Raw genomic sequence first — 17,998 nt, forward strand, 5'->3', positions numbered from 1 at the left:
AAAAAAAAAACACACTCAGCTATGTCATTTCACTTTTAAATTCAAATATGTTGTTGCGTATGGCTTTATGTTTAATGCTCACACAACCCCATTTCTCTGCAGGGACCATAGAAGTTCGCTGTGTCAGATTTTTTAAAAAACAGACAAAAGTTGTGAGGGCATGCGCCTCTGTAACCTTTTTCCTCTGGTAGAAAAGTGCTGGCGTGGCACTGTGGAGTGCTTAACTCAGTGCTTCAACCAAAAAGCCCTCTCAAGCTGCATGAAAGCCTTGTTTCCATAACAGTAATATCTTGACTGCAAATCACTATTCTAACCGTCATTGTGTGGTAGACTAGTGTCGCTCCTGTTGTGATCATTTCTGACACAGATCGGTATAAACATCCAGAAGAAACTTCTCTTATATTTTCTTACCTAACTGGGCGACAGATGCTGCATGTGTGGTTGGTTGGAAAAAGAAGTGAAAGTGATGACACTTCATCAACAGTGTCAGTCAGATTTCAACTGGAAACACCGACACGACAACGGCAGAGTGCTTTCAAAAAGATGCTGGGTGCTGTACTTTATATGTAGGCGGTTGTCAGTGGCCGCATACGCTCTCTTTGTAAACAATAGAAAAAAATGTGGGAAAAAAACATTATATGGTTGCTCAGCCTAAGCTTGCTACTTTTAGAAGTGTTATCCTTCCTGAATTTGTAGTCATCATTAATATTTTGTCCATCGCAGGTAGCAGACCAGGCCGGGCTGCAGAACCAGGGCCAGATTGGACAGCTGGAAGGCCACTACCTGCTGTGCTCTGTAAAGCCTGGTGCTGGATTTGTAGGTGGTAACTGGAAAAAAGGTCTTCATCCTGGGGATGTCCTAGCAGCCCACCCACATGTCCTGTGGTACTCCCGGGATAAAGTGCTCAGCCGCTCAAAGAGATCAGTGGCCTTCAATGACCCCAACTACCCTAAACAGTGGCACCTGGTAAGATTATAGACGACTGTTGGTCTGAAATAGCATCTCTCTCTCTCTCTCACTAGCTGTCCAGAAATAAGAAGTGTTAAATGTCAAATTTTTCTAGACAGACTAATCATTTTGTGTTATTTTTGTAAGCGTCAGCCAAGACTTGTTGAGTCAAGGCATTAAAATGCGCCATTCAGGTGTTTAGTGAACATATCCCAGGGCTGATGCTCGCAGACTAAGCAACGAAATATAAAAAAGGTGATATTTGGCATTTAGTTTAACAACTCAGTCAGAATCTAACTTTTGTGTAGCCAGGATTGTTCAAATCAAATGTGTTTCCACTCACGTCTTTTAAATTTTGCTTACACAATGCGTTCTGTGTGCTTCAACAGCTGGGTGCAGTGCAACATTACTCATCGTATACCTTTTAAACTAAATGCCAAACGCATTGGAGCAATGTCAGAACAACCTACCAAACAGAGTGAAGTAATTTAGTTGTCTGAAGCAAAGATTAGACACAGCTGGGAACGCCTGAATATATGACTCAAAGGCAGATGGTGCGTCTTTTATGTTGGAATTTAGATTTGTGGATATATGCGAAGTCTGACAACCACGACGTCCGTGTTGGTGTTTTACAGTTTTGCTCAAATAGTTAATAAAGCTGCATTTAGTTAGATTTGGTTTCAGTTGCCGGTGACAGGAATAGAACTGCTGTGCTGTTTAAATGATTAGAGGAGGATATCTCATTTCCTGGATGCAATGATTCGCAAGCTTAACGGTTAACGTGTCTCCTGGTTGCACGCCATGAGTTCCGTACGCACAAAACCATCTGACAACCAAAGTGCAAGCTAATGAAAATGCTGTACAATAATTACACAAATGTTTGTGCCATTTCAAAAACAAAGACCTTCACTTCTGGCTGCCCCACTTGACCACTGCTTTAGAAATGCTCACCTGATACTGGCACGTAGTCAGAATCTGCTGATTAACACACTGAAATGGAGCATCTGCATCGGCCCCAAATGAACACTGACCGGCAGATATCGGCAGCGGGGATAAAAGTTTACACTTTTGTTTAAAATGTCACATAAACAGTGCTTGTTTTATATGTAAGTTTTCCGCCTCCCCGTACATTTACGCTCCTTCGTCTTACTGTTCTTTCAGCACAATGACATCAGTCGCGGTATGGATATCAACGTGACAGGTGTGTGGGAGCGCAACATCACCGGCCGAGGAGTCACGGTTGTGGTCGTGGATGACGGCGTGGAGCACACCCACCAGGACATTCAGCCCAACTACGTAAGTCAGAACTGAGGCAGCGATTCTAGTCGGTGCCTAAAAATCTAATTCGTCTGTGGGCTGGTTGTTATTCAGGAACATATAAAAGAGGAGGACAAATAGTATGGATGATGCAATCAGTTCTTTTTGGGTCAAATCAGTCAGGAGAGGTTTCGTCAAGGCGTAGAACCGGAATGTCAGACAAAAAGCATCGGTCCTGGAAAGACCGTCGTGTCTGTCTGTACTCTGAGCAGAGTGGTGCAATTTGCAGTGCAGAGGAAAGTTTAAAAGTAAGAAGAATGTCACAAACAGCAGAAGGTTTCTTGCGAAAGTGTACAATTAATAGTTGCAGCAGACAAGAATGGAGTCAATGCGTTGAGAAACTCTAGGAGCAGGCTTCCTTCACTGCTGCTCCCAGTCTAACCAGCATCATAGCAGTTCCAGTTAAACCTGTTTTCTTCCAACACAAAATTAAGTTAAGTGAGTGTAAAGCACAAACTTTTTATTTATTTTTTAAAATTTCGTGTCCCTGTCAGAGTCCGGAGGGCAGTTATGACCTGAACTCCAACGACCCGGACCCCATGCCTCACCCGGACGTCCACAGCGACAACCACCACGGCACTCGATGCGCTGGAGAGATCGCAGCTGTTCCCAACAACAGCTTCTGTGCCGTGGGCGTAGCCTATGGCAGCAAGGTGGCAGGTACAGACAAGAACATTGAATTGACTGTTATTAAAAACTTGAAGGGCCCAGACTGAAGGGCGACAGTGAATATTTGAGGAAAGAAGTGTGGTGAAACATGTGTCTCTTGTTGCTTTCTGTTCAGGTATCAGAGTTCTGGACGGCCCACTGACAGACAGCCTGGAGGCCATAGCCTTCAACAAACACTACCAAGTCAATGATATCTACAGCTGCAGGTAACAAACATATCTCAGATTTTTGTTTTTTGTTGTTTCCACTTGGAGAGAGACTTTTAAAACAATAAATTGTCACTAAAATGTCTAGTTTAGCATATTACTGCTATAATATCATATTAGATGCTGATTTAGACTGTTCTCTTTTGTAGTTGGGGTCCAGATGATGACGGACACACTGTGGACGGACCTCATCCCCTCGGCAAGGTATGAGACCGTTTGGTTGCTGCGCTCTTTTTGTCCTCCAGAGGGCAGTGAAATGCAGCAGTTACATGAAAGTAAACGTGCACACAGAGGAACCGTCTACTGTGGCTTCACCTGGTTGATTTTTCTTGATTACTTTTCTCATGGCTGACTGATTTCTTCATTTTTTGCTCCACAGGCAGCGCTGCAGCACGGGGTGATCGCAGGCCGACGAGGCTTTGGGAGCATCTTCGTGGTCGCCAGTGGCAACGGAGGTCAATACAACGACAACTGCAACTACGACGGCTACGCCAACTCCATCTACACCATCACAATCGGTAAGACCCTCGTGTGTGAGAGTGTCTGTCTCTGCAGGTTCGCTTGTGTTTTGGGGGTGGACATGTGCACATAAATAAGGATTGTGCTTGTGTCCGATGCAGGAGCGGTTGATGAGAACGGCAGGATGCCCTTCTACGCTGAGGAGTGTGCGTCCATGCTGGCTGTCACCTTCAGCAGCGGGGGGACCAAGCTGAGGAGCATTGTAGGTCTTCACGAAACAAGCGCACACAAACACAAAAAAACGAGTCGGTTAACAAATGCTTGGATAGTGACAGGTGGAAAAACAGTTGAACAGATGATATCATCGAATAAAATCTTGTGGAGTTGGTCCAGTCACAGTGAGTGCTTTCACACCTAACCTGTTTGGTACAGTTCAAACAAACTGGTGTGTTTTCTGCTCCATGAAGACATGAATCATACAATGTATGAAATGAACGGCTGGACTGAGATTGCCTGAGAGGGAGGGTTTTGGTATGCTTTCAGGCAGACTGATGCAGTTTATGACCTTAAAGTAAACAGACAAACCTCAGCACTCTGATGGTAGATACTGTTTGATGTTTTAAAGAGAATTTAAAACCTAAACTAGCATTGCTATTGAATGTAACTACAGATTATGAACTGACAAGAAAGCCGTCCACTGAGCAAATGAAAGGGGTGGAGTATGCACTTATGCAAGATCTGGTAATCACACTAACACGTACATGTGGCTGTAAGGTTTATCAGAATACATCAGGCTGTTTTTTTACTGTATATTTTCTTCTTTAAAATTGAGAGAAAGTTGTGAAAACAAACATGACACCTACCATCGCAGCCGGCAGGTACCGCAGCTCAAAAGATGACATTAAAAAACAATTTATGCCGTGTGTGCAACTTGAAGAGTGAAGACTTTAGTGGTGGTTGGGACAGTTGTTTGAAAGCTTTCAGAGGAGCAGCTCCTCATCAGGTGGAGCAGTGACTGTTTTCCATCCAAAAACGATGACTGATGGCAACAGGAGTGAGGCCACTGACCTGTATTTGCTGCTGTTTGTGGGCGTCGCCATGGCAACGCAGTTTGGACCAGGGATGTCATCGCCTCGGGGAGAGGAGTTTAACCAGGATTGGGCTCTCTCTGGAGAAGACTGCTGCACCACCGACCACAGTGCGCTCACAGGCCAAGTGCTGACCACACGCTGCCCGTTTCTGTGGAAGCCATTTGAGTCAGAACAGCTGCCCTCACTAGTGCATCGCATGGCAACGTTGTGAGTCTGTAACATCTGGAAAAGTGAAGGGAAAATCAGGAATTCAGTTATGAGTTTTGGATGGTTGATGTCTGCTTGGACATCTTGTCTTCTGATGGATTAAAGGTATTCTAGGGGCTACAGCACACATCAAAGGTTCCCGATATCTAAGTTCTAAAACATAGCAGTGGCTAACTAAACGTGACTTGGGACTGTGGATGTTAGAGACAGCTTCAAAGAGATTCCGTGTTTGATGTAAACACATAGCGTTGCTAATGAACCTGTGGAGCATGCAAACACTCAGGTATGCGCTGCAGAAGAGTCTAGTGATGCTTGTATGTTGTCACCACTCTGACAGCTGCTGTGGATGAGCATGACTAGCCCTCCTGGGAAGTACAAGCACAACATGATATTAACCATTCACATGGCTGAGACAGCTGTTGGAAAAAGGCCCACATGTGCATTGCATGTAAACACAGAGGCCTGGCAGTTCCTCAGCCCACATCGCTGAGGTCCTTCTGTCAGACAGGCTGCCACTAATGTATGTACCAGCCGCTACACAGAAAACACGTGACATTAACATGACTTGATTTGCAATCCGCTGCATCTTATGTGCATGGTGATGAGCGACAAAGCAGTAAAACAACATTATTTATTTTGGTCTTAAATCTGTCAAGTTTTAACTCCTCTGTCTCCGTGCTCTGTGTATACATTCTGAAGCGATCCACTCTTTCATTTTTATTGGCACAACTGCTCTTTACTTACTTTCATCTTCTTAAAGCTCAACCTTCCCAGGGCCTTAACCCCTGTCACACACGCCTAATATCCTCCATTAACTGTCCACAAACAGTGCTGAACTCTGGCCACTCGCAGTAAATATGTCACATTGTCAAGATGGCGCCATGATGCCGGAGTCTTGAGTAAAGTGCTGCTTCATGCATCAGGCCTCCACTTGGATCGCTTGCTTTGGACCCATGTAGGGTTTGTGTATGTGACCATGTGTTACTCTAAAGTCCCAAATCATTCCTACACATCCTAAATTTAAACATTTCAATACATTTCTCATGAATATAAATCACGTAAGCATGTGACTGAAGACTGTGTTTTAGACTTTAGTGACACATTTCATGTTTTTCCATGTTTTTGTTGCCATATCCAAAATTCTTCAAACGTTTTCTCAGTGATCAGTTGCATTTGTTTACCACCACACTGATCCAGCAGTTTGGACAGTTGCTAATAAGCTTTTCACATGTCTCCAGTTAGGTTTTGGACTCTTTGCAATGATCTCCAGGTTTTTAAAGTTGGAAGGCTTCCTTTCACTCTTGTCTTCAGTTTCAGGTCACGGTCTTGTTGGAAGGTCCAGTGCTGCCTAATAGCTAGTTTTTCTGCAGACTGACTGATGTTTTCCCCCAGATTCTGAACGTAGTCCTCGTTTCTCATGATCCTGTTTGCTTTTCCAAGGTTGTCAGGCTCGTTGGCTGAATAACACCCTCAAAGTATTACATTCCCACCACCGTGTTTGAACATGGGGACGGTCTTTTAGTGGTTCTTTGCTGTTCTCCTTTCTTTTGCCAAACAAAAGCCACATCCCAAACAACTCAGTTTTCCTCTCATCCGACCACAGAACCGATCCCAAGTGCTTTTTACTTTGTCCAGTTGGTGCGCCTGTCTTGACGAAGAGTCCTGCAGAGTCTTGAGTCCTCTTTGGTTGCTGGAGGCCAGCTGTGTTCAGGGTCCGCTGCAGTCCTCTGACATGTCACTATCGCGTTTGCTTGGTTTCATTAGGATGGCTTTGGTGGTGATCCTTGGATTGTTCTTGGCCTCTCACACCTTTATTCTTCACAGTGTAAGGGGTCCTTTTTGGCTTCCTACCACGCCCTGTGAGGTTTTTTTACAGTGTGGACCTAATCGTACTTTTTAAAGATGCGTTGCCCCGAGGCCTCTCGGGAAACACTTGGATATGACTTGATAGCCTTTCCACTTCTTGTGAGTAGCATTTCTCTCTCAGCGACAGACCCTAACAGCAGCTCACTAAGACAGGGGTGTCGGACTCCGGTCCTCAAGGGCCGCAATCCTGCATGTTTTAGATGTTTCTCTCTTCCAACACACCTGATTCAAATGATCAGCTCATCATCAAGCTCTGCAGAAGCCTGATAACGACCCTGATCATTTGAATCAGGTGTGTTGGAAGAGGGAAACATCTAAAACTTGCAGGATTGCGGCCCTCGAGTACCGGAGTTCGACACCCCTGCACTAAGACCTTCTTTATAGCCATGACATGCAGTTGTCTGGTATCTGGCTAGAAGAGTACTGCATCAGCTGTTGTCAGTTTCTAGTTTAATAAAAGGCTGTAGGATGTGGTATCAATTACCGGGATCACTTCAAATGGAATTAAACCTGCTTTTTTTTTATTGCAACAATTTTATGGTTTATGGATCATTTTGGGCAGCATTTTGTAGTTAAAATGTGAAAACAAAACAAAATGTATAAATGGTTGAAATGTCACGATGTCTTGGTGTCATTTTTTAATCTCATGTTTGTGCCTTTTCCAGCCCAAAGAAGCCTGTTGGTCAAATAAAAATCCTCTAATCACCAAATCTAGTCTTAACTGCATGTCCAGTGTTTGAGTCCCTATCAATGCAGTTTATATTTGGACTCCAGCCAGTGCTGTTCCCACTTCGCTGCTGTTTTTTTTTAATTTTTTTTATTGTGCATAATTGTCTGAGCCATATTTCCAACACTCATTCCTTCTCTGTGGCCCTGCAGGTGACATCCGACTGGTCCATGCGGCAGGGGACCGGCTGCACAGAGGGCCACACCGGCACGTCTGCTGCAGCCCCCCTGGCGGCGGGAATGGTGGCCCTGATGCTGCAGGTTCGGCCCTGCCTCAGCTGGAGGGACGTCCAGCACATCATCACCTTCACAGCCACCAAGGTAAACCTGATGGTTGTGTCACTGATTGCTGTATACAGTCCTGTGTAGGTGCTTAATTTGACTGGACACTGAACTGTTCAGGAAAACCCCACCTTCACTCTAAGTCCTATTAAAATCCCCAAATTTATCAAAATGAACACTTCAGACATACAGACTGGGAATGTTGTCATCTTGTGTGACGTATTAAGGCTTAAGACCTACAAGAAGGCAGCCATACATTCAATCAGTAGCTCAGCTTTTCTCACTGTTTAATTCACGTTTAATGTAGAAAAAAATAGACAAGTTGTCTAACCAGCTGTATATTTATTTAAAGTAATATTAAACTGCCCGAAAATGAATTTAAGCTTTGTGGCTGATGGACTCTGTTAGCCGACTCAATAACAGACATGCTGGTCTCATTTTTGAAAAGAATTACTATTGTTAGAGCCAGTTAGGTCAGATGGCAGCAGTTCACAAGTGGATGCAAAGTTACATGCGGCATATTACTGTATGAAACATGGAAATAACAACGGGGAACCATGAAGACACCAAGGTAGTCAAATGCAGAAATCTGCAGCTTAGCTCACAGGTATGACGTTTCAAATCTTGGACTTATCGGACAAAAGCCTATTCTTCTGATAACTGAAACTCTAGTATTTCCTTGTAGACATGTTTACCTGTATTATATTGCGCATTGAGGTTGGAACAAGGGGGAAGTGAGCAGAGTGATGACATGCACTAAAGAGGGCCAAGACTTGACCGAATTCAACTGTTGAGGGCGTTTTAGGCCATTTGTTAAGGACCTAACCACTTAGCTTCCCCCAAATATGGTCCTCATGGATAAATATGTTGACAATAGTTGTGATTTATTGATGAACCCTCGAATAACTGGGAGAATATACTAGAACACAGTCAAAAGTAGTTTAAGTCCAAAGTTACCTCCTTACAATGTTCAATTTGCAATAAGATAAAATAGAGAAAAGAAGCACGTCATCGTACGTGAGGCTAAAAACTTTGAATGTTTAAACTCCTGGGATTTTAATTAATTATGACAGTTGTCTCTTTTCTGTGTCAGTCTTTACTTAATGATGCTGTAAATTGTCCCATCAGCAGTAGTAGGTGGGAGAGTAACAGCAAAATAAACGGAGGAGAAGCTTTAACTAAACACAGCTGTGTTGTTTTTGGGAGTCTAATGAAAAAAAAAGATTGCTCTCTTTTATAGCTACAGCCTGCATAGCGAAAACCTGAAAACTGAAGGTGACAAAATGTGCACCTCCGCAGCTAAACGTGCCTGTGTTTGTTTTAACAGTGTGATAACAGCTCAGACTGGAGGGTGAACGGGGCAGGTTTCCATCACAGCCACCAGCACGGCTTCGGTCTGCTCAACGCATGGAGGCTGGTCAACGCTGCCAAGGTACACGTGACGAGCTCCACCCATAATTAATCTGTTAATCATTAGGTCGAGGAAGCATCAGTGTCAGAATTTCCACTACAGGCTAGATTAAAGCTGTCTGTGGTGTCTCTCTCAGGTGTGGGAGTCGGTGCCGTTCCTCGTGTCCTATCAGAGCCTCGTAATAAAGGAGGAGGAAATCATCCGGACCTATCCGGACGAGCTGGTCCGTACCTGGAAAGGTAACTCCATCTGCCTGTCTGCTCCTCTCTCACTCTCTCAGCTGTGTATTGGACAGTTGCTTGTCGAGTTTACACACTGCAGTATGCAGCGTCCTCCCTCCCTGCCTCCCTCCCTCCCTGCCTGCCTCCCTCTCAGTCAGCCTGCCTGTCCATATTAGGTAATGTTCTCTTGTTTGTGAGTTCCCTCAGTGAGATTTTTCCAGATTTGTTGCTCTGTTTTTTTTTTCTTTTTCTTCATTTTTTTCCCCCAATCTGTCTCTGCCTTCCCCAACTCTCCTCAGTAGTTCTTGGACCTTCTTCACTTCTCGCTGCTTTGGATCTCTCATATTTGACTGCCTGTGTGTGTGTCGTCTGTCCCTCACACACGTTTTTTCATACGTGCTCGTGGTGATCTCATTATAACAGAAACATTTCCTCCTTCCTCGTCTCTCTTCCTCTCCTCCCTCGATCTGTATCTTCCTTCTTTTATGGCCTTGTTGCGGTCAGGAGCACAGCCAGAGACGTGTGTGGGTCTGTGTGTGGGTCTGTGTGTGAGTCTGTGTGTGAGTCTGTGTGTGGGTCTGTGTGTGAGTCTGTGTGTGTGTGTGTGTGCGTAGGTAGTCTCATGCAACAGGAGTTTCTCAAAGACTGAGCAGAGAGTTGCTGACAGCTGCAGCACAGAGCAGACTCACAAAGCGTTTCTGGACTTATTTTCAAAAAGAAGTTAAATTACATCAGACCGTTGTAGTTCACATTCCCCAGCTTTAAATCTCTCCTCAGTCAAATCCCTAACAGGCTTTTTGTCACTGACAATGTTCAGATCTGCCTGTCACACTACTCAGTGTTTGTTGTTGCAGTTTCTATGTGTTTTGGCTGCCTCACCGGCTAATACACGGCCCCTAAAGCATTCAGGTTTTCTGCTTCCCATGTGAACGTGATCTCGGCTAACGTGTGTTTATGTGCACGCATGCTGCGACTGTGTTTGACCTTTTAATGACGAGTCACTTAGGTTGCATCAGCCCAATTCAGGACACATGTGTACAGTTAGATGAAGAGATGAAGCAGTCACACAAGTGTGTTTGAGTTTTGAGTGAAATACGTGTGTTTAGAGTTCAGGCAGCTGATTCTCACGCCAGCAGAGAACCTACGGTGGGCTGTGGTGTGAAGGAAAGAGAAAGATTGTGAAGAAGAGAGTTTCTTATAAATGCAGCTGCGTGAATTTGAAAAATGAGAGGACAAAATCAAGACGTGCTCAGGGTTGATAATCACAATTGAACTGAATCTTTATTTGCCAACTCTGTTTACACAAACATGAGTTTTGAGTCCAGGTCTTGTGTTTCTGAGTGTACGCAATGTTCAGCAGGACGTACACATGCACACAATGAGGACAATAATTACAAACACATTTATTTGCAATTTGTAGAACAAAATGACTGCTGGAAATGCAAATGTTTTGCAGATGTACCTCTGAAATTCCAACGTCCTTCCCTCTTATGTCAGCATCTATTTCATTATTCTGTGGCCCGACCATAATAAATTGAGTAAATTGCAATGTTCAGTGTTCCTCTGTTCATGGAAATTGTTTTTATTTGCCCAGCCCCGTCTAATGTCATGGAGGAGTTTCCCCTCCTTAAAAAAGGCAATAAGGCTGCTTAAGTAACTCCAATGTGGTGAGAGTATGTCAGGCACTTGTTAGGCGCTCTGTGGCAGCTGGGAGACCCTCCACCACCACCACGCTGCTCTGTCTTGGATCAGACTGTAACCGAGAGCTTTCACTGAGTAGCATCAAGTTGATGTATGTTGTGTACACAACGCTGTCAGCTCAGATAAAACGGTGGATACAGCTCTCTTGACGCTCCCATATTGTGTGTTAACAGCTTTGTTGGCACATATTGCAGCAGTTTGGCTTCAGTCACCTAAAATCTAATGGCAGATGTAGAGGAGCAGAGGGTTTTTTTTTTTTAGTCTCACAATACGCGGTGTCAGAAAAGTTCCAGGACTGGCGTCACAGAAGATATATTTCAAATCCGAACTACCAGTTTTCCCCTTCGTAGTTATCTCCCTGGAGTCTAACACACTCTCCCAGCCTTCTCTGCCTTCACGCTGCCATGCATTCCTGGAAGGATTCTCCTCCTCAGCTCCGTCATCACAGCCATCTTGATGTCGTCCACATCTTCAAAACAGGTCTCCTTGATGACCCCCTAGAGCTTGGGGAAGAGGAAACAATCCCACAGAGCCAGGTGGGGTGAGTAGGGAGGTTGCTCCAGCACGGCCATGTTCTTCTCAGCCAGGAACTGTGGGATGCTCAGGACGCTGTGAGCAGGTTGTCATGGTGAAGCAGCCTCCACTGGTCCTGCCACAACTCGGCCTCTTCGGATCTCTTTGTAGACGTGCTGGTTGATCGTCTGAAGGGGAAAACTCCCAGTCTGGGTTTGAAATACATCTTTTGTGACACCAGTCTTGAAACTTTAATGACACACCTCGTATGTCTTCATGCTTCAGATAAATCTCTGTGAGCATAGACGAGTCTGTTTGTTGCCTTGAACATTAGCTTGGATTATAAATGATGCAGCCCCATCTGTAGAGGAGACAGTTTATCTAGTGGATGTTGTCTTTCTGTATAAACTAGAAATGCAGGCAGTGGTGTAAAGCTGTGTTACAACCGTGCATTTATGGGAAATCATATGAATACAGAACATTAAATTAGAAGCTGAATGAAACTCCCAACTCTGAGGTTAGTTTCCAGCAAATGAAGCCCCCCCACTGTAAAGTAACTGCCAGCCACACACCACCACAGCGGTGAAGCTCAGTGCCTGCAGTCCCTCCTTCCTTTGCCTCCATTTTCCTCCTTTCCCTCCCCATGCCTCTCCTCCACTTGTCTAGTCTCCTCGCCACCTATCCCCTCCCTCCCTCTCTCTCTCTCCTGACTGTCCCTTCTTCCACATCTCTGTTTACACTCCTTCTTCCCTGGTTGTTTTGGGTCCTTCCCTGCCCCGAGGATGTGTGCAGCCCTACATGGTCAGGGAGCGCCACGGCTCATTAGTAGTCAGAGTCCAGGAAATACTGAGAAATTAGCAGACACTTGCACTGGGAGCACGAGAAGTGGTCAAGAAGACTCGCTGGTAACAGTTTCACGATGGAAGACTGCATTTACACACTGGACTGGTTTTGTCTTTGCAGACTTAAGTTTTTTTTTTCCTTTTTACACCTCCTGGCTAATATCTTTCATTCTCTGTCACATTATCCACAATGAAAAACTAAACAGTGGTATGAATCTGGAGCTCATTAACAGCCCGGGTCAGAGAGAAGGCAGCTAAATAAACTGCACTTTAGCTGCAGGCTTTAAAGTGAGTGACTGTGAAACCTGTGTGTTTAATCATGGGTCGAGCAGCAAGACTTATATTAGTCAGATTAATATCCCTGTAATAAACTAAGCTCCTACATCACCATATAAAACGTTTATGGTGTGTATATTTTCTATGTATGGTCTTACCGCCAGCCATCAAAATACAGAATACATTGATTGTAAAGTTGCTAAATGTTTTTAGAACTGGTATCTGCAGGTCTTAAAAAGTGAAATAATAATTCTGGGATAAATTGTTCTTGTAGGTTTTTCATCACACCCTTTATTTTAAGGAGTTTAGCCATAAATTTCATTCTAGGCCATTTTCTGAAATCCTCATAGTTGAAATTTGGGAACCCGGAAAAACCCATTTAAAAAGTTCTCAAAGTGACAACACACTTACAATATTATAATAAAGGTTCAGAGTTTCCATTATGACCCTGATCAAACATGCACGTGGTTGTTCACACACAAAGACTGACTGAGCTGCCGTCTCTTCTCCTTCAGTTTCTGCAGAGGACCTAAGAGAGTCGGGAATGCAGACGCTGGAGCATGTGGCCGTTACCATGACGATAACCCACCCTTGCCGTGGCAATGTGGAGATTGTGCTGGTTTGCCCCAGCGGTATGGCGTCGGTCATCGGGGCTCGCCGTGCCATCGACAGGTGCGTTGTTTAAGAGCAGTAAAACGTAAAGTAGTGTTGAAACTTTGTGATCTTACCAAAAAATATAAATTAAAAACGAAAAAACTCTTTCACTGCTACAGAGACGCTGCAGGCTATCAGGACTGGACTTTCTCCACTGTGCGCTGCTGGGGAGAGAGAGCTGAAGGCCTGTACACCCTGAAGATATCGGACCACAGTAAGACGCTGCTGCTGCACACTCGTGATCAGTCCAGCTGGTGTTGGTGTCTGTCCAGGAGCTGGAGACACAAACACACACTTTTCTTTCATGGTAGTCGTGAGTTCATATTTCTGACCATGTGTTCCGTAGAAGAGGGGTCCTCTGAGCAGTGTGCTGCCTTGGGGGCGCTGAAGCAGTGGAAGCTGACCCTGTATGGCTCATCGATGACCGACACTGAAGTCAAGGACAGACAGAGGTAGGAGCTCATGCAGTCACTGTTTTTTTTTTTTAATGATACCCAGAATTTTTTAGCAGTTTTCAAGGTACAGCTTTGATTCTGGAAAAGATTGCTGATATTTAGTGAATCAGATTAGAATCACATACTCCACCTTTGTTTCAAACTTGACTCAAGTACAGTGTTTAAGACTGGTTCTGGGCTTTGTCTGACCCGTGACTGGCTTTGTATTGATTGACAGGCTGGTGGAGGAGGCCATGAGTGGCAAGTATCTGGACAGCAGCTTCTCCCTGCCCTGCCCTCCAGGCCTGGACATCCCTCCGGAGATCATCAGCCCCTTCACCTCCAACAACCTGAAGGTGAGCACAGCAGCACACATCCAGACACACGCTGCACAAGTACCGTCGACGGTCTCAGTGCTGCAACACTACAGTCTATTACTATACTATTCTATTAGTGTATGTTTGTGTATGCAGCCTTTTTACACAAGATTAGATCATAGAGTGTTGTTTTTCTAAAATTAATCTACTAGATTACAGGAAATGACTGCGTTGTATCAAACAGGGCTTTTCTTTTCTTTTCTTTTGTTCTCTCGTCTACGAAGAGGTTAAGACTGTTTGTTTTCTCTCTGGCGATGCAAAAGAATTTCAGTAACTGTGACACACGTTTAAATATTTACGGTTGTTTACCATCAATGTGTATTCCAGTTAGGGAAGTGACAGGCTGTGAGGAGTTCTCTATACAGTGAAATTAGATTAAATACTTGTTTATGCACCACAAGGCTATTTAGCTAACAAACCTCAGACATTTCTAAACTGCAACGTAACAACGGGATAGATGGAAATGTGAGAAGGATGTATTAAATCTTTGGCCACTAAAACTCCCTTAAACTCTCCTTCAACTTGGAAAAGGACGGAATAATGAAGTTAGCATGATTTACGATATTTAGCATGTTCTGTCTCTCTACCGTTCTCCTTCTCCCCTCCAGTTCCTGCTGCTGCTGGGCTGCTTTGCTCTCTTCTGGTCCCTCTACTACACCCTGGAGGTCACGCTGGCCCACCTGGACCTCAGGACCCTTCTCTGCCTGCCCAGGAGACGTGGGGGTCACCGGGGCAGGAAGGGGGGCCGAGGGAGAGGAGTAGAGGAGGCGATGGTGGAGGAGGAAGAGGACACGGAGGAAGAGGAGCTGGACTCAGGGGTGGAGTTGCAGGCAGTGCTGGACTTAGAGGCCAAAGTGCCGCTTGTCATCGGAGAGCAGCTGGCAACATAGCACTGAGCCAATCACTGTCTGCGCTCGTGGGACGTCTCAGGCTTTCCCCCTCTCGTGTTCGCTCACCCAGCCGGCCTCCCGTACTGCTTCTGATCCCCCTCAGCCTCCAGCAGTGGTGGTGGAGGGCCACAGAGTGGGCTGCTGACGAACTCGAATGAAGAGCGGACTCTTTGTCCGCCTCTGCATTACCCAGACAAGTGGCCTTGAATGTGTTTGTGCTGTGACAGTGCGTGTGTGTGTGTGTGTGTGTGTGTCGTTTTACGCCTGTTCCTTAACAAAGGAAATTAGAAATAAGGAAAACTGTCCAAATCAGGACAATAGGACTAGAGTCAGGCAGGAACTAAAAGGGTTAAATGTCCCAGTGTGTGCACATGTGTACAGACACATCTTGTATGAACAGCGTGCACCCAAAGACAAACTGAGCCCACAGATCGAAAAGATGCACCGTAGGGACACCTGTGGAGTCGACAAATACAATGTGCACTATAGAAAGCTATCAAACTGCTGCGTGGGAGATCTTGTGTGTGTGTGTGTGTGTGTGCGCGCCCTGTGTGATGACTTGAGTGGTTATGCTTGTAATATGCAAGGTCTTCCAGGAAAACGTGTCCTACAGTGTGAGGAGTCAAGAGGGTACGTATGTATTTTAATAGAACGGTTTATTTTCTGAGGCGTTGCTTTATACATTTCATTTTTATTAAATCTGGGGTTATTTTCTGTGGGTTATCAAGCAACTACTGACAAAAACTTGAAGTGGGATTTCCAAGTATGGGATTTGCAAATGTTTGTTTTTTTTGTTTTTTATAAAGTATAATATATACACAATGTGTGCCTGCTGTACAGATATATACCAACTGTGTTTAATGATTTATACAAAGTGTTTTTAAGAATGTATTAAAGAGATCTAATTTTTTAATGTAAACGAGGGTTTGGAGTGAAGTTAGAAACTTGTGTTTTGCTGTGCAAGTCACAGGTGGCATCGGTGACAATAAAAGACTGTTGATGAAATAGCCTCCTTGATTGTGTGTTTTTTTTTTGCAGCACAGTCGCACAAACTAACACTTTGGGAAGCAGGAAAACAACTGTTTGTTTCCTGTAATTGTGGTTGTTTGTGCACATTTCTGTACGTGTGGTGCAGCAAGAAAGTCATCAAAAGACTGAGAATGCACAAAGGCAATGTTGTTTTCCTTTTTTCTGTTATTTCTGACCATTTGATGAAAGTGTAGTTTATCCTCGGTTCTGTACGGCAAATAAGTGAAGAAATCCCTTCATAGACCAGTTCCAATGAAAGAGCTGTAGAAGTGTTGTTCAAAAAGTTATGATGGTGCCTATAAAAATCAAAAATCATACAAGAATTAAATTTTAGAGAGGCCCTAAATCTGTTCCCGGTGGTCTTGCAATACTCCACGAAAGTCCCGTTATGTAAGTAAATGATGAATGAACCATGTGTCTCCTGAACAGCGTCAGAATGGCCACCCTTCAACTTGAATTTTATTTCGGGGGAGAGGAAGCAATCGCAGGAAATCAAATCTAACTAACAGGGCAGATACGGAGCGATTCCTTTGTTGTTGTTGTTGGCAAAAAAACCTGTGCATAATCACTGCACTATAGAGTACTCACACCTCAGAACATCATCAGACTTTGCCTCGATAGTCTGACCAGGTTGCTAAATTCTGGTGCACAACTTTGAAAATTAAACAGTGAGCATGTTCCTCCTGCAGGGCTGCAAGGTAGATCAGTGGTTAGCACTGTTGCCTCGCAGCGAGAAGATCACTGGTTTGCGTCCCAGTGAGGACACCCGGGATCTTTCTGCGCGGAGTCTCCATGTTCTCCCCGTGCAGCGTGGGTTCTCTCCGGGTTCTCCGGCTTCCTCCCACAGTCCAAAAACATGCTGAGGTTAATTGGTGATTCTAAATTGTCCGTAAGTGTGAGTGTGAGTGTGCTTGGTTGTCTGTCTCTAAGTGTAGCCCTGTGATAGGCTGGTTACCTGTCCAGGTGAACCTGCCTTCACCCTGAGTCAGCTGGGATAGACTCCAGCCCCCCATGACCCTGGTGAGGATTAAGCGGTGTATGGATAATGGATGAATGCACCCCTGACCTTGTACAGTTTTAGAAGCTGTAGCTCTTCCATTGTGAATACTGCTGGTTCTTCTCTTGATGGTAGCAACAGAAACACCTCTAGTGATGATCCACAACATTAAAGTTTGATCTTCCCGGCTGCTCACTGACACAGAATGTGAGGTTTATTCTCTGCCCCAGTTTGGAAAAACTTTCTCCACATACCTCTCACCCAGCATTAAACCCACTGACAGGTGAAGTATGGAACAAAGATCATCATGCAACACCTGGGTCCTGACATTCATGTGAATCTTACATTGACATACACCACTCCTCAAGTTCAGTCTGATCAAACACACAACGGATGCGCCACAGCGAGTCCAATCCACGGAGGTCCCAGCCTGTAACCCACAGGACCCAAAGGACCCGCTGCCAAAGTGACACCACATGCAGAAAAAATCCCGAACAAAACTACGAGACATTAAGGCTAGCTACGTAGAACACACAGCAACATGTGCCACCTTTATATTAGAATTCAGAAAGCAGCCAAAGCCTGACAGACCCTCCAGCAGAACGACATTTTCCACTTAAAGGGTACATCGTCTTTTTTTATTTCTCAGCTTTCTTAAATCAATGCTCCCATTCCAATACGTACATCCACATATGGTAATTATTGCCCCACTAGCCGACTTCCAGTGCATGAATGAAGACTGTGGCTTTTTCAGATATCCAGTGCACTTATGGTCCTGCATGTAAACATGGTTTTAAGACGAGCATAAAAATGTGAAGCTGCACTCGAAAAATATCACCTTTTCCAAACTGCTAAAAGTGAAATGAATCACAAAGTCAGGAA

At 44.6% G+C, this 17,998-nt stretch overlaps 1 protein-coding gene across 1 annotated transcript; it reads left to right on the forward strand.

The window, feature by feature from the left end:
- Positions 1-723: 723 nt before the first annotated feature.
- pcsk7 (proprotein convertase subtilisin/kexin type 7) lies at positions 724-16,097 on the forward strand (the record flags this gene model as incomplete). The annotated part of the gene is made up of 15 exons (XM_008298459.1): positions 724-966; positions 2,110-2,244; positions 2,760-2,925; positions 3,050-3,140; positions 3,290-3,344; positions 3,520-3,658; positions 3,761-3,861; positions 7,643-7,810; positions 9,099-9,203; positions 9,319-9,421; positions 13,251-13,407; positions 13,509-13,603; positions 13,736-13,841; positions 14,062-14,179; positions 14,809-16,097. Coding segments are annotated over 15 exons (2,064 nt in total), but the record flags the coding sequence as incomplete, so codon positions are not given.
- Positions 16,098-17,998: the final 1,901 nt, after the last annotated feature.

This window comes from Stegastes partitus, unplaced genomic scaffold (assembly GCF_000690725.1).
Source record: "Stegastes partitus isolate 25-593 unplaced genomic scaffold, Stegastes_partitus-1.0.2 Scaffold1319, whole genome shotgun sequence".
NCBI lineage: Eukaryota > Metazoa > Chordata > Actinopteri > Pomacentridae > Stegastes > Stegastes partitus.